The 23,835-nt window shown below is 36.8% G+C and overlaps 1 protein-coding gene across 5 annotated transcripts in view; it reads right to left on the reverse strand.

The window, feature by feature from the left end:
• Nucleotides 1-11,400, reverse strand: part of LOC107586491 (collagen alpha-1(XIII) chain-like) — a 112,372-nt gene extending 100,972 nt beyond the window's left edge. For all 5 annotated transcript variants that reach the window (XM_016273885.1, XM_016273884.1, XM_016273883.1 and 2 more), the window contains exons 1-2: nucleotides 10,795-11,400; nucleotides 6,491-6,568 (exon numbers count right to left, since the gene is read on the reverse strand). In XM_016273885.1, the coding sequence (XP_016129371.1) occupies nucleotides 6,491-6,568; nucleotides 10,795-11,079 (363 nt within the window). In that variant the 5' untranslated portion in view covers nucleotides 11,080-11,400. The remainder of the gene's footprint in view (nucleotides 1-6,490; nucleotides 6,569-10,794) is intronic.
• Nucleotides 11,401-23,835: the final 12,435 nt, after the last annotated feature.

Consider the following 23,835-nt stretch of genomic DNA (forward strand, 5'->3'; position numbering starts at 1 on the left):
ATTAGTTAAAAGCAATTAAACATGGAAATACTTAACCAGTCTTTTTAAGGTTTGCTTTGGGTTATGTACAACCCTCAGTGAGTTGTGAACAGTCTCTCCCACAAATTCTACTGCTTTAATAGCTCTGTAATTTCAATGAAATTGAAATGTAGAGACTTTTGGCTGACTCTAATGAGCAAATACCCTAGTCATCTCACTAGGGTCTTGAGAATTTCAGAAGATATCATAACAAGGTCTCAAACTGTGCTCAGACTTGCTGAGATACTAGGTACACAATCAAAAGATCCCAAATATTTCTCACCAAATTCTGGCTATACTAGGCATTTGCATTTTATAGTACACCTGCTGTTTGTCAACAATAGCCTCATTTGTGTCTATTTTTGTTTCTACTAAGTCATATTAGGAAAACATTTGAGTTGATAATTAATTGAAGTATAACTGAGAACTCAATTACTCAGAGCAACATACTTTTCCTCTTGGCTGTGTTGAGCATTTTGGGATGATGGGGATGTTAAATATGGCAAATATGTCATACATAAAGTTCCCAGAGTCAACCTCAGATTACACACACTAGATATGGCTTCTCTTCGGACCGCATCCAGGTAAACTGCCAAATGTCACTTCCTGCAGTGAAGCTTGGGGCTTTAGAGGCCTCTCACCCTTCCTGTTGTACTCGTGATTAATCCCATGCAATGAAATCCATCGTCCCGCTCTTTATGGCACCCAAAACAATCCAACAGAAGACCAACAGAGAGGTGTCCGTGATGCACACGTTTAAAGATAGCCCTCTTACTCAATCCCTTACGACCCCTGGTGACACAAGTAAAGCCACCCATTCTGGTCTGCGGTCGGAATCTAGTCACAAAGACATTAAATCCTTCAGGCAATCGGCTCTTTGGTTTTTCAGAAATAAGAGCAATGGGGGGTGTGCGGTACATAGAAGCCGAGAGGGTGGCTGTCTCTTACTTTCTCTCTGTTTCCTACTACTTCGTCCAAGAAAGTGCCATTCAGCTTCTCGGGAAACAATGTGTGGATTCAAGAGTGTTCTGGGTGCTTGGGCCTGGATTCAATCTAACTGTCATGGGAGTTTTCCTGTACACTGACAAAGCTGTTGGCAGTAAACGCCTCCGGGATCATTTTTACAAATCTCTGCTAGAACAAAGAGCATCATATCCATCAGTATGCCACAATTGTCTACACAGTTCATTCACACCTCGAGACGTGTGCATTTGGTTTTCACGTCACCGTGACCCTTCGATACCAGCGAAGAGGCTGGGCAGATAAACACGCCTTTCCAAAAACATTTTTTGGAGCTATAAATCATTGTCGTTATGTATACACTCTACGTTCTTGTTTTCTCTGATGACTGAATAGCGACATTGCCTCAGTCACTGTTAACAGAACTATCACACGTCAAGCCATCTACGATAAGCCACGGATGACATTTTTTTTAATAATGATGTTTACATATACACATCTGTTCAGAAGGTCATAACTAAACAACACACACGCTGAAAATTTACCAAAAAACTAGTGGTGCTTAACTGGTTTTACCAAGCGGCGACTCAACAACCAAAAAACTGTTTATCGTACAGAAATAAACTAAATCAAAGACTGAAATTTACTTAAATATTTATTAAAGTATTAAGGTCATTTCAGCTGGTTTGTTTGAGTGTTTGGTTTCTAAATGTCTTTTCAATGGTTTCATGCTCTTGGCAGCTAATAAATCACCACACAAAACATGCTGTGGTCGCATAGATAATTTTTATCCTCGCTGCAAGTGAACCCGTATTAATGTTATCTGGACCATATTTTCTTTTACCTTGCTTGTTCATGTCACGCAACCTGCCGTGTTTACATCTGTCTATTAGGATTCTCATGATGGTTAAAAAAAAATCAAAGTTTAAATTATTAATGAAAACATACACCATCAGAGCATTTATTCTATAGAAACATTTCAAGTGAGGGGAATTTACGTAAACATTTTATAAGATTATCAGTATAATAAGACATTAAAAATCGTAATGTGACAAATATTCTAACAGCTAAGGTTGCATGATATATTAAAATAAAATTGATTGTATGACCAGTCACTTAACACTGTATCATGAGCTGTAAGCGTGTAAATGAACACAGTGCTGCATTTCACTCGAAAACCTTTGTTTACTTTCCAGCAAACAGCCTAAATAAAAGCTAGATGTTTGAAATTTAGACACAAATATTAATGTACTTTTATAGTTTTACAATAAAATACAATTATTTATGAAATACAGTGCAATAGTATTATTACAATGTATTTCTTAAGTTGTTTAATATTTTAATATTTATGTAACATTTTCAATGTCAAGGTTTTTTGGAATGTGAATTTTTATTTTATTTTATTTTCCCCAAATCATGCATCAAAGGGTGTAAGGAAAGAAAGAAAGAAAGAAAGAAAGAAAGAAAGAAAGAAAGAAAGAAAGAAAGAAAGAAAGAAAGAAAGAAAGAAAGAAAGAAAGAAAAGAAACAAAATGAAAAAAAAGAAAGGGGGAGGGTAACAGTTATTTGTATTTTCTATGCAGATGCACACCTCAATTATCCTAGATTGACCCCCCCCCCCAAACACAGCTATTTAAATCACCTGATAAAAATTCCTGTAGTTTTTTATGGCAACATATTGCAGAAAAACAAAACATCACAATTTCGGTTGTTTCCAATATCATGCAGCCCTATAATCCACACAGGTTTATTCATACCTGCAATGTAAAGATGACTCTGAGATGGTGAATAGCTTTCTTCACAGTAAGAATGTGTGGCACTGTTACTGCTTTAGTGCTGAAATGTGCAGCGCTGGAGGGTAAACAGTTGCGTGTATGAACCGACGCTGACTTTGTTAATAAAAACAAATCTTGGAGGAGTTCCGAGTGAATGAGAATGAGCCAAATGGGTTTTTAAACACGAGTTGAGTGAACTTAACCTCTGAAGCCCCTTGGGATTCGCAAAATCAGAAAAAATAAACTCAGTTGGATTTGTTGAAACATTCCCCAAGCCCATATGCCAGAGCATAGTAGCACTGCAAGAGGAACAGGCTTGGATAAAACACAGAATTAAAAAACAAACTGTGTATAAAACCACCAGGTATACTCTCACAGACAGTCACACCACACATCATCTTCGCTAAAACATGCCAAGCCAAGAATAATAATATACTGTCCTTGGGCTGAGCTGCACATGACATTCACAAACCATTCTTTATGAACTTGGAAGAGGAAGCGCTAACTATACGCCAAAGCACTATTTTGTTGATGTGTTCGTACAACTACACCTTTGTGGATAGAAAAGTTATTACACCTCAACTGTAGCTCAAACATTAAATCAATGCTATACGTATACAAGCGAGTCTGTGCGTTTGATGAAGGAGTCACAGACTACTACCCACCGCTGAGCACTCAAAATAAACAATGGAATGGAAGCCATCTGAACACTGCATGCTGGAATGATTGACAAGCGCAGCTGGCGACATGGTGAACAACATATATGCGGACACTTCCTTACATACACATAGTATTTATACGCATACATAATAAAAAACCTGCACAATGTATACAAACTGTACTGTATCTACCGTCAATGGACATGTTTTATGCTGATATTTTGCCTGGTTTACATCAAATGGTTGAAACAGACTGTATTGCGAGATCAGACACTCTCCCACGGCACAGCAATAAACAACCAACACGGCCATTATCTGGAATGCCTGCTGTTAAATGGTCCCCACACCTGGTTCGAAAGTGCCTATCCAAGACAGGTCCATCTTAAACTGGTTTCACTACGCTGTCTGAAGTCACTTCCCACTCAGTTAACACAACAATGACTAGTACTGACTAGCCTAATTAACAAGGAGATGTCTGTACCATCTGGCATGGTTCTCAGAGATGTGTAAATTCACACACACACACACACACACACACAAGCACAGGCTATAACACAAGAGGTTGTATAATGGCTGACATCTGGAGGTTATGTTAGGGAAGCAAGTTAAAATGTAGCTGCTAAGCTTCGCTGTTAGTAGAAAAAGTGAAAGACTATTAGAATTTAGGGCAATTTAATATATACTGTATGTGTGTGTAATTTATTATTATTTAATATTTAAACAATTTTTATTTATTATTATTATACACACACACACACACACACATATATATATATATATATTAAGCTTCGCTGTTAGTAGAAAAAGTGAAAGACTATTAGAATTGAGGGCAATTTAATATATACTGTATGTGTGTGTAATTTATTATTATTTAATATTTAAACAATTTTTATTTATTATTATTATACAGACACACACACACACACACACACATATATATATATATATATATATATATATATATATAAACACAAAAACACACAATCTAATTTATACATTTCAAAATGCTTGTTTGCTTGTTTAGATATTTAAAACTATAATATTATTCAATTGTATAAATAATTTTATATAATGTATTATTGATTTATTATTATTTAATATTTATACCATTTTTATTTAATATTATATATATATATTAGTGCTGTCAAATGATTAATCGCGATTAATCACATCCAAAATAAAAGTTTTTGTTTACATACTATATGTGTGTACTTTGTATATTTATTATGTATATATAAATACTCACACATACAATATGCATTTTGAAAATATTTACATGTATATACATTTATATATTTATATTATTATATTTCAAATTATATATAAATATATTTAATATATAAACAGAACATGTTTTTCTTAAATATATACATGCATGTGTTTGTATTTATATATACATAATAAATATACACAGTACCCACTCATATATTATGTAAACAAAATATTTTATTTGGGATGTGATTAATCATGATTAATCGTTTGACAGCACTAATATGTACAAACACACACAATCTAATTTATACATTTAAATTTTTTGATATTTAATATTCTAAAATAGTATTCATTGTATAAATTATTTTATATAATTTATCATTATTTAAAGGGGTCTTATTATGCTTTTTCGCTTTTTCAACTTTAGTTAGTCTGTAATGTTGCTGTTTGAGCATAAAAATTATCTGCAAAGTTACAAAGCTTAAAGTCCACTTCAAAGGGAGATATTTTATTTAACAGAAATCACTTTTCTAAAACTACAACGAACGACTCGTTTGGACTACAATGCATATTTTCTGGGATTTGTGATATCACAAAGATTGATGAATGGGACGAGACCTGGTTGAGCTGCGGAGATATTTTATTTAACAGAAATCACTTCTCCAAAACTACAACGAACGACTCGTTTGGACTGCAACGCATATTTTCCGGGATTTGTGATATCACAAAGATTGATGAATGGGACGAGACCTGGTTGAGCTGCACTAGAGAAGGCAACGAGTGTTATCACTATGTCGGAGATACGCTAGCTTTCCCAAGGCAGACAAACTTAGAGTGGTTACAATCATCAGGGTTTAAATCGCGCTCAAATTTATTTGATTTTGAGCAATATTTACACTGAAGCTCGCAGGTGGCTATGGCAAGGGGCATGACATTTTCCAACCAGGCACCGAGTGCTGCCAATCACAACACACACTGGCCCAGCTAAGCAATCACAGCACATTTCGTATTTCAGAAGGTGGGCCTTCATTTGATACAGTTCATGCCAGACTGAGGAGAGAGGTGTTGTAATAATGTAAAATATGTGAAAAAGAATGAGTTTTTCAAGCAACCTAGTATGAGAGCCTGTTCTAGTACACCCCCAAAACAAAATCAAGACTTTGTAAAAGAGCATAATAGGACCTCTTTAATATTAATACCACTTTCATTTAATATTATATATACACACAAACACACAATCTAATTTGTACATTTCAAAAATATGTTTAGATATTTAATCATTAATATTCTATAATATTGTTCAACTGTATAAATAAATGTATTATATACTTACTATAAATTCTTAATATATTTAATTTATCTTTTTTTTTTTTATTGAACCCCCAAAGAGTTAACAAGCCCTGTTAGACATACAGATGTGACTTGTTAGTCATACTCTGTGAACCTTGTTGACTGTTCCCTGCGCTCAGGAATGGCCAGATGACGCCATCCCAACACTCCGGCTTGCATCACGACCCGCTCAACACAAAGCGAAAGCAATGACTGCCAACAGCGCCCGAAAATACAACTGCACCTGTCACCACAGCAATGCCAGCCCGAGGGCACCAGTGACCGGGTCGGGGAGAGGAGGCTCTTTTCACTCATTTACATTACATGGGAAATGAGATCTAGTCGATCACATCTCTATCCTGGCAACAATAGCATCTCTTCACATACCTGCAGACAAAAGACTGTTTCGTGGAAGGAAAGCTCAAAAGGCTTAAACGCAACAAACATTCAACTGCATATCAGACGTGACAGGCGGAGCACACTATCACAGGTGTGTAGAGATCGAGGAGGGGTGAGCTGTGGATGAATGGGGTTAACAGAAGTACCTGGTGGACAGATGCAGCTGTGAGGTGCATCCCGAGCCGCCCGGATCTTCGGCAGACGTGCTGCTAATTTCTGGAAATAAACAAACAGGACATTTGAAGTCAGCCGTGCAGAAATCGACCACATTGTATGTAAGGTATAATAAAAAAATCTACTGTAGTTGGGTTTGTTAGTTTGTTAGTCTTTTTTTGTTATTCATGCAAACATTTCCCACACATTCACTGAAGTTTTAACCAAGAATTAACCAAGAATATACAAAAGTTTGGGTTGCTAACATTTGAAAGAAGTCTCTTATGCTCACCAAGGCTGCATTTATTTATCACAAGTAAAACAGTAATATTGTACAATATTAATAACTAAAAATTCTGAAAATGCTGAAAATTCGGCTTTACCATCACAGAAATAAATTGCATTTAAAAACATATGAAAACATTATTATTAATATTTTATTAAAACTAATAGCTATCAAAGTGAACACTATATAGATGAACAGGATTTAAAGAACAGTTTGTGCTCTTTAAAAAAAATGAAATTTCCATAAAAGAGACATTAAACAGAGCTACTACCGTATTTTTAGCCCAAGCTTACAAAACCGCAGCTATAACAGACATACCCACTGTGTGCAGTGCCATTTCACTGGTTGAACAATCATTGACTGGCTACATTAATGACTGAATTGTAAAGTTTGTCAGGCGTCTGCATTGTGGTACTACAGGTCATGCCTCTCCTCTAATATTGAAACACTGACTGAGGCTAAATAATTCTGAGGCTGCTATCGGACATTTTTCTTGCCCCAGTTTATATTAACCATGGATCGTTCCAGGGCTTTATTTGGTTGATACTGGCAAACCCTCTTCCCAGCTGGAGAAGTCTTCACTCAAACCGCTCTCAGACACTACAAGCTATTGTAGCAGTTTTTCCATACTACTGAACTGGGCAGCTCTACAGATATTGTAAAACAGAAAGAGCTAATGGAGGTTAAGAAGAAAAGGAAAACCTAAAGAATGCTAAAATGAAAATATACTGTACGTGTGACAGCAGGTTTAACCAACAGACAGTTGTTCCACGAGCACAGAAGCCGTGGAAAATGCATTACAATTTGGAGGGAACCTGTGCTGTGCGTAAACTGCTTTTCCACAGAAACGATGTCCAGAGATAATGCACACGCTGCAGGGTTTGCCAGAGCTTTAACTCATGATTTTCCAGTGCTGCATTCCCAAATAAAATGTTTCTTTAAAATATATTCTAAGCATTTTCAATTTTTTTACATCAAACCATGAAAAAGTGCATCCAAAACCCCATTTCACTTAAATCTAAAAGCTCTCATAAGCAATAATGCAGAGTCACATTGAGCAAACAATAACCAGTGATGAAAAGTAAGCATGAAGAGTTACATTGACGGGAAGCACCTTGAACAAGATTTAAAGCAGCAAAGACTTAGCTTTCATTTTGAAGCACATTAAGTTACTGAAGCATTTCATTCTGGTAGGGTGTGTTCCTTTATGCTCGAATAAAGGTGTTCTTAAAGTCAACATTAAATCAACAATGACCCTGTTTGCTTTCTTAATACGCACCTCTGGTCTTATTGTGCACGATTCATCTGTGCATGTTATTCCAACGAGAGAAAAAAAAGTTTGTTTTTGTAATCTTTCATCAAAAAGTAATAACTTGGACGCTTCTGAAATGACTCTCCTTTTCGGCTGATGTGATGAAGATTTTTTTTCAACCATCTGGCTTTATTTTGGCATTCAACACTCACTTTTTACAATCCAGTCAATTCTACATCACGTCCTGTCCTTCATTTTTTTCTCATAAAATACCTCATTAAAACTTGAAGATGATTACACTCTTAAAAACAAAGCGTCTTTAGTGAAATATATGGTTCTATAACATCCATGGAACCTTTCCATTGGACCAAAGGTTCTTTATAGTGGAAAAAAGGGTCTTTAAATCATTGAAATGTTCTTTACACTAAGAAAGAAAAATGGTTTATTTAAGAATTGTTTGCTGAAAGGTTCTTTGGGGAACCAAAAATGGTTCTTCTATGGCAGTGTAATGGTTTGCGAACATGTTTCATGCTGATTTTAAGATGACGTGATGTAAATGGTAAGGTTGCGGTAATGGCATGAGACAGCTGATGCCCCAGGGTTTGCAGGGATAGGTTGGGAGGGAGGTGACATGCTCTGCCTCCCAGCTTTAATGGTAACTCGATGCCCAGTATTTGATCTGGTTTTAACAATCTATTTTGAAAGGATGACACGTTTTACAATTCCAATGTCCGATTACTACTAAGACCCCCAGACTTTGCGCCTGCAGACCAAACGCTATCGCTCTTTCCATTTCTTTCATTCTCTCTCTCTCTCTACTCGCTCACTCGCGTTTAGCTACGTTCCCCCTTAACAGATCTTGATTACACCCCTAAAGGCACGTTCTGTTATAAATTGTGAAATCAGCACCATTCTAACCTTCAACAGGCACTTCCGATGTATACTTTGTATACAGCTTTAATGGAGACATATACATGCAATTTTATGGTGATGCTGAAACGTTGGTTGTCAATATGTCTATGAGAAACATCTGCCCTTGATAACAGAATACCCCTGAGATAAACATTTCAGATGCTTTTCAAAGGCCCATCAGTATTAAACAAAACTGAAACCTATTTTAGCATGTTTTTCACTACAATTAAGCACATTTCCCCCAAAACTCTCATTACTGTAATGCATGTGGACATTTTACTAGTAGTAATTGCCATTATTCTGAAGGACGACTCTCATTACATTCTCATTACAATAATACTGTAATTCTTTATCTGGTTTTTGCATGTTAAAATGCCTGAAAGGTGCCTATTTTCTAATAAGCAAATCAAATTCATATTTTTATGCACTGGATATGTTCTTGACAGATTTCAGGGAGATCCACCTGTAAATGACTCAACATTACTCAGATACTGTAATCACACTCAGCCTCAGATTGACCCACACTTGGCTGCCTCTACTCCAGTTGGCGTACTCTCATTAACACACTAAATATTCACCTCCATCATCCTCTTCAGACTCTATTACTTTATAAACCACAGATAGTGAGTTTCCCTGACTAAAATTCTACCCAAGATACTTTTAACACCTCAAATATTTTACTTGCAGCTAGGTGAGGAACCACCAGAGGCCAGTATGAAGGGACCACGGCCGCAGGCAAGTACTGTGTATATATATCTCGCTTTTCTCCACCTCACCACTTCAAGCTCAATCCTATTCTACACAGACGCAGTGCTCGGCCGTCACTTAAGTTGGCTAGAGCCCTTACTGCTTGATTATTGATGTAAAACAGGTGGTCGTATGGTGACACAATGTGTTCAGCAGGTCTTGCATGCTGCAAATAATAGTTTTGCTAAACAACAACAGTCACAGCTTTCAGTAGCTGAACAGACTTCGCTTGAAATTCAGTCAGCCTAATGTGGATAATAGGGGGGCATCTACTGGATCACATCAATTATGTGCACTTTTATTAAGACAACTACACTAACGGATGTGTCAAAATGGCAGCAGGAAATTTTGGCAATATGATTGTGTTATTTATAGACACTCATTCTAGAGCAATGCTAAAGAGGATGTGAAAAATTTGAGCCATGTAAAAGATGGCATTTGAAGAGCTATAATACATACTAAACTTAATTAATTAATCAGGATTTAATTATTTATCACTTATGTGTGACGGCGAATGACATTTATTGGGTCAAATGTTAATATTAAGGGGTACGTTTATTTAAAGTCAATATAAAAGTTATTTTCTCTGTCAGATAAACTAAAAAAGAAAGTAGTAATTAGTTTTTTGCGTTTTATCTTTAAAAAGGAGTGACTGAGATAAAAAGGAGAAAAAGGAGCAATAAACGCAGTACAAACAAAGGAATAAAATAACACCAAATAATAATTAAGAAACTGAACTAAACAAAAGCCCAAGAAAACATTTGATTTGGTCGTCAATTTATCCGCCTTCAAATTCATATTTTAACACACATGAACGTAGTTCCAGAAAAAACATATTATATATCTTATATATATTATTATAAAAACATATATAAACACCATCTTCTACCTCGAAAGTCTCTCTGTTCATTGAAATACCGAAACAGCGCGCTTCTAACCTCTCGTTGAGACTTCAACAAGGTGGGACAACATGAAGAACATCTCTTTCACTCTGTCCTCGCACTCATGACTCAAGCAAATAGCTTGTATATGTATGACTAGATATTATTACAAGCACAGACAAACGTCTGGAGAATAAAAGTCACCGCTCACCTCCTCTAATATCTGATCCAGTCGACTCCACAGGACAGGCTCCACCTGTTCCAGAGAGATCCAACTGGAGATACGGGGGTCTCTGTCCTTTTCCAAACTGAGCACCCTGGACTGCAGATCTGACGTCCTCAGGTAGAGCAACACACAAACTCCAAACGAGATCAAACACACGCAGACTGCACACACGTCCTTCCAGTTCGTCAAAAGGCGCTTTTGGCAGGGATGCTGAACGCAGGTCCTCTCCAGACTGGACTGAGGTGATACTCGCAATTTCATGTCCTCCATGTCTGTGAGACTTATGCAGGCTATATGATGTTTATCCACCACTGAACGTGCTCAAATAAACCGATTAAAGTTCTCCTTTCAGGCAATTAAATCGCTTTTCACGTGAAAATATTAATCTTCAAAACGCCCTCAACTGAGGCAGGCTGCTCATTCAAGCGCATGGAGATAATGGTTCAGGTTGAGTGAGCTCCGGCTCTAGTGGGAGTCTGTGTGCTTCGGTCGTGCCATTTGACGGGTTTGTCCGACTGCTGCGCGCTTGAGTCTCTCTCAGAATGAAACCTGACACACACTACGCGGCTCTGCAGCGCTCACCACGGGACCCTTCGCTACTCTCTGTCGCCCACAAGCCCCTCCTTTCGGTTTATTTAGGCTAAACGGTAGGGCGGGATTCACGGAGGAGCTGACCCCGGCTTTGATCCGGCTCTGGAGAACGATATTTTTAGGTGCCTCGCTGAATCAATGCGTAAAGTGCACTGCGCAATGCGTAAAAAGCAAGAGAAACTGTTTAGTCATTCACAAATCTAGGTGCAAATTAAGGGGGTGTTTTGAAACAACGTTTTAGTTACCAAAATATAAGACTACAAATTAGTCAAAAATGAGCTGCTAAATGCATCAAAAATCGCTACCTTCTAATCGAATTGGCCACACTCCACAGGAGGCTGAATTTGAATGAAGAGGGAATTGGAAGAAATTGGATGGGCAATGGCAAGCTGGGAAATTAAGTGGTTATTCCCCGGGTTTGTAAAGCCATTTAACTGTAGGCCCTATGGTTTTCTGTAAGGCCTATAAAACCTTCAAACTTCAAGCCTTTTGAAACTAAGATTAAATATATATAAAATCATTAAGTGGTTTGTTGAAAACATCATTCATTCATTTATTTAGTCAGTCCGTCAGTTATGTATCTTGCAAATCTCTAAACTACTATAACCTTTGTCAGTTCACATATAGTAAAAGTTTAGCTTTAAAATGATTATGGACCACCCTTAGAAAGCAAATTAGATATTAGATCCCATTTTCTTTCTTACAGAATCAGTCAATCAACAATCTACAACTGTTTATTTGTTTTGAACTAATCAAGTTTTGTAGCCAGAGCACAACGTAAGTTCACACTGCTGTCGGTTATGTCTTATTTCCCATCCCTCCTTTTAATGAATGCCTTGGAAACAAGTAGTCATTTTGGCAGACATCCGTTTATCCGAAATGACTTACCGTACGCTTATTACAGGGACAATCCTTCTGGAACAACCTGGGGTTACACAGCAGCGATGGGTCATCGAGCTTATGGGTCTCAAACATGCTAAATTTTGGTAACCTGGCCAGCCCCCTTTACCCATCACAACACCACATTCATTAGATACTGTAACTATAATCTGCCAGTTTATTGCCAACACAGATGTTAAATGATAAGCTTCACATAACATATGGTGTCATAGAATCAGAAATTAATTTCTGAATTAGTGTTTATGACAGTGTATGTCTATATCTCCTTTCAAAACATTCCTCTTGCAATTTCATGCAGCTATAAATTCCCATGAATCTGGTTGATCTGTTTGAGAAAATGTTATCAGCATGAGGTAAAACAAACTAGCCTCCCCCTCGTCAATCTTTACCACCTCCGCCACTAACTCTTTGATTATTCCCTCCTTTCATCGCAATCTGTGTTGAGTGAGTTGGAGAGAATAGGAGGGGCTCTTCATTTGAAAAACAAACAACAAATTATCCTGCCTAATCAAAGTATACAGCTACAGGACGAAGCAACCTTGCATTTTATCACCAAATATCTCTAAAGAAGAACGTTTCTAGGCCAAACCAGAAAGAGAACACAAAATAGTAGTTTCTAAAACAGGAGCCAGAACCAGGCAGTCCATGCACGAGGACAAAAGGACAATTGTCCCCTGTCCACAAAGCACATGTGAGTTGGCTGTCAGGGGAGTATTTGGCTCAGCGCAGCTATTGGAAAGGGCTGATAGAGTGGACTGAACGATATCTAATTCTGCTCCTGATGCAAAGACCGCCTGAGCACAGGGATGTGAGCATTGTCATTCTGTCAAACTGGCAGCTCAGAGCGTGTTTGTATTTTTTTTTGCCAGCCATATATTTATGTGAGAGGCTTTTACATCGGTTTCAAAATACCTCTTTTAATAGATTTTCATTAATCTGTAAATTAAAGGTCATGCCAGTCATAATTACTACTTCATTTGTTTGCTGTTTTGCTGTCTGTAGCAACTAGGCCTGTGGTTAGCTGAGCAGATGAGCTTTGGACCTCCAGAATCAAGCTCGCCGACCTCAAGCAGCGGCTGCTCTAATTACATTTACAAAACCACACGGGTGGATTAGATTATAGTATGTTTTCCACAGGCCCACAGAAAGATTTAAAAAGCTAATAGAGAATTTCCTGGCCCACATTGTGCAGCTGTGAATTTAGTCAAACTAAGAGATGTCCTTCCACTATCAACCACATCTGAAGCTCTGATGGCCCCACAGAGGTTCATTACACGCGAACTGGACAGCGTCCAAGGAACTCAGATGAACTCGGTGTAATTGCCAGTTGATTTTAGAAATGAAAAATTAATCTGGAAATGAGTGCGATGGACTTCCTTTTCAGAATGATCTAATATTGTTGTGCAATGTATTGCACAATTATACATACCCTGCTGGATATATACAAGCAAGACATCAGTTCTGAAGAAATACTGACTAAATGTGAACACAAACTGTCAGATATATCTCTGACAGATTGTGGAAACTTAGAAAAATGTCTTTTAACGGAGCAGATCAAATTCCCAGCATTGCAGAGAGTATCAGCGCATGAGGAAACAACCCCTCTTATTCGTTTTCACTCGAGAACATCCCAGCACATTCTCAAAGTAGAGCCATTTCATCTGGTTCACCATAATGCAAGGGCATCTGGGACAATTTTCTGGTCAGCTACATAGTAATCATGCAGTGAGTTCAGTGTCCTTGTGCCACTGACAGCGAATGATCTTTAAAGATGCCGTGTGTTCTCGCTCTAAATTTAGTGGGTTTTCAGAAGTTTGGTCACTTCACTCCAACTTTATACATAAAATAGGCTATCTATCTATCTATCTATCTATCTATCTATCTATCTATCTATCTATCTATCTATCTATCTATCTATCTATCTATCTATCTATCTATCTGTCTGTCTGTCTGTCTGTCTGTCTGTCTGTCTGTCTGTATGTCTATCATCTGTCTGTCTATCATCTATCTATCTATCTATCTATCTATCTATCTATCTATCTATCTATCTATCTATCTATCTATCTATCTATCTATCTATCTATGTTTGCATATTTGTGCATGGAAGTAGCAACACTTTTGTTTTTCTCACTGTCTTAATGTGGTTTATTGTCTGTGAGAGCTGTAAAAGTACTTCTGAGGATGATGCAATGTATTACAAGTGGATCTTTTCTCAGCTGTGTTCATTACTGATCCAGAATTTCTCGGGCACTTAAAGAAGAATGTTTTAGTGTTTTGCATTCAGCTCAGTTCTGCAGCATTTCTTCAATATTATGAAATGAAATGAATGGAAACAGTGAAAATGAAACACTGGAGCAACCTCCTTCAACACCCTAGCAACTGACTAGCAGTCGCTCTGAACCTTATATAGCAAAGGCCTACATCACTTTAAATCTCTCATCGTACTGTCCAAGCATAACTACACAAGGCTTATATATAACCTTCAATCTTCAAAGCTGCCAAAGCTCCAAACTGCTGTAATCTTCTAGTCCAGGTTTTGTCTAGCCCTTTATATTTCTTATTATATACAGTATTGTATTTTTTAAGAGTGACAGCATTTAAGCAATTACTGTACAGTACAGCAAATTTTCCAGCACTAATGAGCTGTTGAGTGAATATTTTATTATGTCTATACTTCATTAACATATACAAGAAAAGTAGCTTAGGGAGACGTACATCTAAAGGGAGACATGTTTTCTAGATGTCTCGTATGTACTGCAATTATTTGCTGCAAGATCACTTTTCTGAAGGAGACAAGAGAAATATTGCTTCATTAATCTCTTTTTGTGATAGAACAGGTTATTCGTTTATTTAATAGGTATTCTTGTCTTGGTTATGTTTGTGTTTGAATGGGGAATAAAAGATTTAGTTCTCTAAAGACATGTTTGCCTGCTAAACTAATATTTAATGCTAAACAGTCTGTTTCATGAGCACTCCTGGTGATGATTGAGAAATCAGAACTGTGGTGCATTTATCGTGTGGTTTGGAGATCCGTGGTGCTGAAGGATAAATATTATGGGAAGTGATTCTCAAAGGTTTTTTATGTCTTCAAATTCAGGCCAGTGACTCAGTAACCACATATGCATTTGATGATATCTTATTAAAATGTAATCGCTTATTACGCTGTTAAGAATAGCTTTTTGTAAACACAATCAATGGCCCAGATGGTTGACCTTAAAAATTAGTTCTTCAGGTCAACTAAAATCTAACATTTTTACTCAGCATGTTTTTTTTATATATATTATATATTATATTTATATAATCTGTTTCATTTATTAATTATTTTTATTTTTAATTCTGTATGATGATACTGATGTGACTTAAATATGCAAGGAAAAAATAAAAGGCTTAATTTATGATTCATCTAAATAATTGTAAAAAATGTCCCTTGAGGTCCAGGAATCCATGCAATTTCATGTGAGGGCAAAAGTTTTCCCCACACAGATTTTGTGATGGGTCCTGGAGATTCACCAAGTTGATCAACAGAAAGTTGCTTGGTTTGAAAGTGACTTCTGTGAGTACTGTACTTACCTGCGAAAAAAGTTAATTGCATCGTTTTATCTCACAATGCTGACACTTTTTCTTGCAATTCTGAAAAAAAATAGAGTTGCAAGATATAAACTCAAAATTACAAGAAATAAATGCAGAATTTCAAGGTAAAAACACAGAATTGTGAGATGGTATAACTGTGAGTTTATAACTCACATTATTGCAAAATGTCAGAATTGTGACATGTAAACAGAATTCTGGGAAATAAGTCCGAATTGTGATATGTAAACAGAATTCTGAGACAAAAGTCAGATTTGACATGTGAACAGAATTCTGAGAAAAAAAGTCTGAATTGTGACGTAAATGCAGAGTTAAGAAATGCAAACTTGAAACTGCAAGAAAGAACGTCATTTTTAAAAAGTTCATATCTTGCAATTCCAACTTTTTTCTCTGAATTACAAGAAAAAAAGTCAGCATTGAGAGATATAAACTCAGAATTGCACAAAAAAATGTTTGACTTCTGAGATGAAGTCACATTATACCTTTTTCATTCCTGTATTCCATGGCAGAAACAGGCTTAATAGGCTTTCTTTTTCCTGTAATATTTTGCTATTCTAACTTCACCTTAAGAAATGTTCCCTTTGTGTGAGAAATGAGCTGCAGAGTGCTTTCTCCGACTGTCCTCACACACAGAATCACATTGTGGTACTTTCTTTTGTCATTTTAGGAGCTTGATTTATTTTTATTGTATGTGTTCAGTATATTGTCATAGTACATCAAACATGCGATTCTTTGTGACCCCTTTGAATTTCTCATGATGCTGAGTAACCATCATGCAAAACATCTTGATCTTCCAGGCTCTGCGTTTCCACAGGACTGCTAACCAGCCTCTTACCAGCCTATCAAACAGCTGCGGCTTTTAAATATCAAAATTACTACCTTGGCTCCCAGCTCTGTATTATTACATGTTGGGACTGTTATGGGTTGCACGTGTTAAAAGAGTGTCCTAATCCCTGTGCAGATGTTAATGAGCGCAAGCTGTCCTGCCCGCCTCTTTCGTTTCATTTCCCCCTGCCTCTCTGCAGTGAAGAGTGGCCAAAACGCAGAGCTGCCCTCTTTTTAAATGACGTGAGGTGCAAAGGATGGCTGGTCCCGGGTTACAGTGGTTAGCTCAAGCCTCAGGCCCCTTTCTGGTCTGTATGGTTCTCTCACACTTCTATAATTAGGCCCCGGCTCCACCCTCAAACTTCTTTTCTTTTTGGATATTAAAGTATTGCTGACATCCACATCAAATAAATTACAGGCCGTAGAGCACTTATGGTCAGGTAATTTTTTTTTTTTTCTTTCGAAGGGAAGCTGGAGAGAGGACTTTGTTCATTTTCATCAGCGCTTTACTCGCTATATGTACGCACCTGTCTGCCTGTGGCACAAGCTGACCAAAAATAATGATCCCTAATACAGTCTGCTCTTAATCTACTGTACAAATGAGTGCGCTCTGAACATTTGCCAACATATTTTGTGCAAAATAGAAAAGAGAGTTGACAGCATAACTAATAGGTGGACTCAAAACTCATCTGGAGGTTTTGACTAAACGCTCATTGGCACATCTATCATGTTGAAATGACTGTAAGAAAAAGACTGTGAGGGGGGAAATCACATCATTCACTGCTTCCTTTTCATCTGAAGCACTTTAATGACCATATGCATATTCAGTCAGATCATATTATTGTAGTGTGCTACTTTGAAGTCCATTTAAATGAAACTGTTCATCTTTCTTCATCTTTGCTTGTGCCTCAAGTCAGCGTTTTTAGTTATTATTAAATATAACTTAGTTATTTAGTTATATTTCTCACCATTCCTCTTGTACTTGTGCTGTTGAGTCTATTTAGGTCTAGTTGTCTTTAATAAAGTGTGTGGAAGAACAAATTAGAAACAGGTACTGCATGCATGTGTGGAGTTACTTTAATGAAGAAAGAACAATAAACAGTGGAGTGCAAAACATTTGAACACAATCAATGTGCTGGTTTAATGCTGCTGAAATCCCTCACACTGTGTATCCTTTATATTAAGTCAAAGCACATCCTTTGAATCCCTCCGTTTATTTGTCTGGTAACATGTGATCTATGGGCTATTTTCACAGCTGGTTTCTTTTTCATCAGATCTCTCACCCCATAGCTTCTCACCATGACTCCATGTCCATTTCTTGATGTTATTGTGGAGCTAAATTGCCAGTTTACTCAATGCTAAACACATACTGTAGGCGTTATGAACTGAAGTTGATGATTGATTATGTTTCAGGTAATTTGGGTTCTAGAACAGGAAATGTAAGTTGTCATCACATCTGCTCTGGCAAAACTGACAATCTTAATGGCAATCTTAAAGACTCTGCCTGTGCCTGGCATATGTCCCATTACACAATGTTGGCTTGACAAAGCTTTAAATTAAGTCTAAATGAGTTTTTAAAAGCCATGAAGTATATGGACCATGTGGAACGCTTATACAATGGCTTAAACCAGTGGTTATCAAACCTGTCCTGGAGTACCCCCAGCCCTGCACATTTTGTATGTCTCCCTCATCTATCACACCTGATTCAACTCATCAGCTCATTAGTGGAGACTGCAAGACCTGAAGTGGTTGCGTCAGATATAGGGAGACACACAAAATGTGCAGTGCTGGTTGTACTTCATGGAGAGGTTTGAGAACCACTGGCTTAAACAATAGCTTCTGCATGTGTTTGGCAATAGTACAATTATATTTGCTCCTCTGTCCAGCCCAAGCTCTTTGGAAATATGTGACTAGCTACATTTTTCTTAAAGTAAAAGTGAAAAAATAAATAACAATTTGCCGTACTTTCCAATGACATGCCCACAAGAGGTGCAATAAGCGATATCTTTTCTTTTTTGTTCTCGACTGCAGATGCAGGACCAGTGTAATGACATAAAAACAACTTAAAGCAGCTTAAAAGTAAAATGTTTCACAGTTAAATGTTTTCAGTTTTCAACAGTTAACCATGACTGTGGCAATGTTTTATAATGTTGGTTGTTGTACATAATGCGACAGTTCGGAAATGAAATGTTCACTGGGTGGACAGCACTTTTGAAATTAACATGAGCAAAAGATGTAAAAAAATGTATTTACCATGCCATTTTAGCTTCCTTTTACAAAGCTTTGAGCTCTTGACTTACTGAGTGTCATGACTTTCATGGTACCCTAGCGCTCCATATCGCAAATGCAAAGCTGTACCAGGTGCTACCAAGCAAGTTTACTCTGTCAGAAAAGCCATATCTATCCATATATGGAGGGGATTATGTGATGTAAATATCAAAATGTATTAGTTTACAAATCATGAACTATGGTAAGAGTTTTGTTGCATAACATAGTATTGTGCTAGGAACCACGTGAAAATAAACCTTTATTAGTCAATAATCTGTCCCTGTAATCATAATTTGTGTGAAAAGGAATGAAAGTTATTTTACTGCATCTAGTGTTTATTTCAGAAAATTGAGGTGGACTTAGTTCAGTTTGCTTTAAATTTGATTTGGAGTGTTCATATATAAACCAGATTACTTTCATTTAGACCAAACATGACTTGAATGCTGTGGTGAGAAAAAGAGCTGCATCAGCTTCAGTTTTTGGCCTGATCCCTGTGCTGTTTTTGTATTCTTATAGCATCCAATCCCTCTAAAAACACAGGAATGCATTAAAATGAGGGAAAGGTTCTTTAACAATCTTATTTTGGTCTTTTCAAATCTGCAGTAAAATGTTACATTTTATGAAACTGATTACTAGAAAAAGATCAAATCTTTGTATAGATGTATCTCTCAAAGTACAATGGCCCCAAAACATATGAAACATTTATAAATGTATGGATATTGTTGCATTAGAAAACAAAATGTTAAACCAAGTATTGTAAAAAAAATAAATAATAATTTTATAAGAAAAATGGCTCAAGCACATTTGTGTGTGACATTGTGAGTGACTCCTGTGTGAAGTTGAGAAGAATTGGCTTCATTCATCCAACACTCTTAAAAATAAAGGTGCTTCACGATGACATAGAAGAACTGTTGAGCATTGTTGGGAAAAGTCGTCATCACATTTCTTCTCTTCTTTTCTGTGCTTCTCTCTCACAGCAGTTGACTTTGTTATACACATTTTCTCAATGGAAACATTGGATTCTCTCTTCCGTACTGTAGTAAAATCTTCAGCCGTGTGCCAAGCACATTTCTCACCACCCATGTTAATGACCAGGTGTGAAATGCATTGGTTTCCAATCAGTGAACGGATTAGAAGAAAAGGGAGAAGACTCTGTGAAGCTCTCATGTGCACTGTACACTTTCCGGATGCAATGTATTCGTTGACCTCCAGCTAACAGTTGTGCGTGCATGTGTGTGTGTCTGACTATGTGTGCTGCTTTCCATCAACCTGCTGCTGCTCAAATCATCGGCGCTGTAGAAAGGAAGCCGTCTGAACAGGTGTGGAGAGGGGGAGGACAGAGAAATGGATGCTTCCGGCACTTCCGACATTAAACTCCATGATACTTGAAGCAGACAGCCTGTCATTCCTCAGACCCTGACCAATCGTATACCCCATTAAAGGAAGAAGATGGGTCCAGTGTAGGAGTGCTGGCTCACTATGTTTGAGTGATAATAGATTTCAAAGCTGAAGTGAAGACTTTCCTGCATCTCTAAGCTTGACAGCTGTGAGTTGAACCGAGTTCAGCTGGAATGGGCACTGAAAGCTTTGTAACCCTGCAACTCTATCTATCTATTCATACACAGACGACAACCCTTTTGCTTTCCTCACCGTCTTGAGGAAATTTTCTGTGAGAGCTGCAAAAGTACTTCTGAGGATGATGCAATTTATTACGAGTGAATCTTTCCTCAGCGGCTTGCATTTATGATCCTTGATCTCTATGGCACTCTAAACAGCAATGTTTTACTGTCTTATTCAGCTCGGCCTTGCATTTCTTTGATATTATGAAATAAAATAAAATAGTTCTGTTTTCAAAATGACAATCAAGCTAGCGACAGAGGCTAAACTGGATAGTTCACTTTCACAACACGCTTAAGTTGACTTTTAAAAAGTGCTCTTTGAAATAATGTCAAATTAAACGTTTTACTTTAAAGTACAGTCTAGATCATTGTTTTAATCATCTTTTAGAAGTACGCTTATTTTGATGTGTTTACTAACATTAAAGCACATGTAAAATACTTGATTGTAGTTTTAATTGTAGTGTTATTTGATATTTAGGTTTAAAATAAATATACTGTATTTTAAATGTACTAAATTGCAGCTTCATCATTACAAATATATTTAAATACAGGACATACCAGTTGAAATGATATTAAAGTATATTTTAGTTAATCATCATTACTTGTCAGTACATTTGACAATACACATAATCATTTTTAAAGACAATATGAAATATACATATAAAATGTACTTAAGTCCTACCTAAGTGGGTCAAATAATTTTCTAATTGCATTTCATATAAATTTAATTTATAATACATTTAATTTAATTGTAAATAGCATGCATTACATACAGTTTGTACTTTATATTCTTTTAAAGTATATTTTCTCTGTAATAGTGTTTCTGTAAAAAGTGAACCTAAGTGCACTTCTTTAAGGGCACATCCCCACCACTTGCATGTTATGTATGTATTTATGTATTTTTTTAGTTTGTTACTTCATATTTTGGCTATTTCAGTTACTCTTTCAGCAGTCAATAAGATTGTAGTCTGTACTATTTTGATCAAATACTTTTCTCAGATTTTCATCCAAAAGCAGCACAAAGAAAGTAAAAAGAATCAATCTGAGCCTGGTAATGGGATCTCACACAGGATTTATATGAAAAAGCACCACAAATTTGCACAGAAGAATATATTTCCTTGTGCAAAGTTATACAAATTGCATTTGGTAATGTGAGGTCACCATGTAGTCAGATGAGGATATATAAGGGAAATGTAAACGTCCACACATCAATACTGACACATGAATGTGCACACTTACAGTAAGTCAGTTTTGCCAATATAACTTTAAATGCTCTCAAAAACAAATCGCAAACCCACCTCATCCCTTAACTGGCACTGAACAACAATGTTTGTGTTCCAGAGGAGAAAGGGGATTTTTACTGCAGTTAAAATAAACAAACGTCCTGGCCACTTTCACCCATCTTTTGTAGCAGCAAAGACAAAGGAAACATTTGTTCCCAGCTGGTTTTGAGATCATGGCCTGTTCTAAGCTTTTGCTCATCACTTTGGGGAAGGAGGAGGACTGACGCAGGAGAGTTGAAGAGGCTGGGGCTAGTTGTCACAAAGGAAAGTTGCAACATTAACATAAAAAAAGATGTTTGCAAAAATAGTAAAAATTATTTTTCCACTATTTAACGCAATGTACTCTACAATGTAAGGTTACTTGGCAATGCAAAGTAAACATGCCCTTTTACAGAGAGATAATTCGTGTTAAATGCAGTCCTCGAATGCCGGGCCACGTTTTTACTATTAGAGGGCAGAGGATGGCTAATTGCTAGCCTGCAGCTAGATACGACTGACTGTCAGCTGAGAAAACATGAGAGCTTTTCTCGTAATCACAGCAATTCAAGGGCTAATCAGACGCCCTGAGAAACAAATTAGATTGGCAGGATCAGTGAAATACCGGCATATAGCCATTCAGCCTGACCACATTCATCCTCTGCAGCACTTTGAGTTGTTATAACTATTTGTCATAGAGTACACTGGGCTTTTCCTTACTATTATGTATATGTTCAGGTATAAGAGTAACTCATCTGTCACTTCAGGTATAATTTGAAGCAATATTTACTCACCCTCATGTTGTCCCAAACCTGTATGACTTCTATTGAACACAAAAGGAAAGTTTTTGAAAGATTCCTTTAGTAAAACGAATAACAACTGAAAACCGAACTGTTCTTTGCATGAAGTTATCTTATGACTTGTAATGTAGCACATAAGAAATAAGCCACATTTAAGATACTTTACAGTGTTTTTGTGCTTTTTAAAGCTTTATAGAAGCTATTAAATGTCGTTGTGTTCTATACAAAACAGCATGAGTTCAGACCGTAATGAGGGTGAGTAAATAATGACAGAATTTTCATATTTGAAACTACACGCCGTCTGATGTTTAATTGATAGTTTTAGAAGTAAAAGGCCTTTTAGTATAATTCTAAAAACATCCACATTCAAGTTGTGTTTTTTTTTATGTGAAACCTTTGCTGATTTATATAAAGGAAACTTTTAGTAATACCAATATTTCATAAGGAACGCTTACTGGACTGAAGCAACTTCGGTTTAATTGGTTAAACTACAGAAATTTGATCATAAACTAGGCACTTAAATATCATCTTACTGAGACATATTATTGGGAGATATACTGTAGATGATGACTGATATTTATGAAAGTATTTTATGAAAGTAGTCTGTTAAGGCCTGTTCACACCAAGCACGATATCTATAAAGATAACGATAAAGATATAGTTCTAAAAATCGTTCTCAATATCCACACCACAACTATAACTATAACGGCACAGAGAATCGATATCGTTGGAATCACTTTCAGAACGATCTTTTCCAGCTGATGGACGATAAAAACATTGACAGCCAATCAGAATCCATCCTGCTCGAGAATTTAAAGCGGCAGATGAGTGTGCCCTTACAGACGATATCGTCCGCTGGTGTGGATGCTAATATCGTTATCTTTATAGTTATCTTTAAAGTTATCGTTCTTTGTGTGAACGGGGCTTTATACTGGTATAAAGATCTCATTGATTTACTTTACAAGCTATCAGAATTTCATCTTACCTTACGTTTTGGCCATATGAAGATCAGTAACTCCAGCAAATTGTTTATTTTTGCTCAATATGGTCCTCTGAATAAAATTGGGGTATTTTTCCTCCTTTCATATTCTAATCATAATAAAAGCCTCAGTGTATCAAATATGATGCTCTTTTAGTTCCTCTTCAGGAACTCGAGCTGCGTCGAGAACACTAGGG

Source organism: Sinocyclocheilus grahami, unplaced genomic scaffold, assembly GCF_001515645.1.
Source record: "Sinocyclocheilus grahami isolate Dianchi unplaced genomic scaffold, SAMN03320097.WGS_v1.1 scaffold82.1, whole genome shotgun sequence".
Taxonomy (NCBI): domain Eukaryota; kingdom Metazoa; phylum Chordata; class Actinopteri; order Cypriniformes; family Cyprinidae; genus Sinocyclocheilus; species Sinocyclocheilus grahami.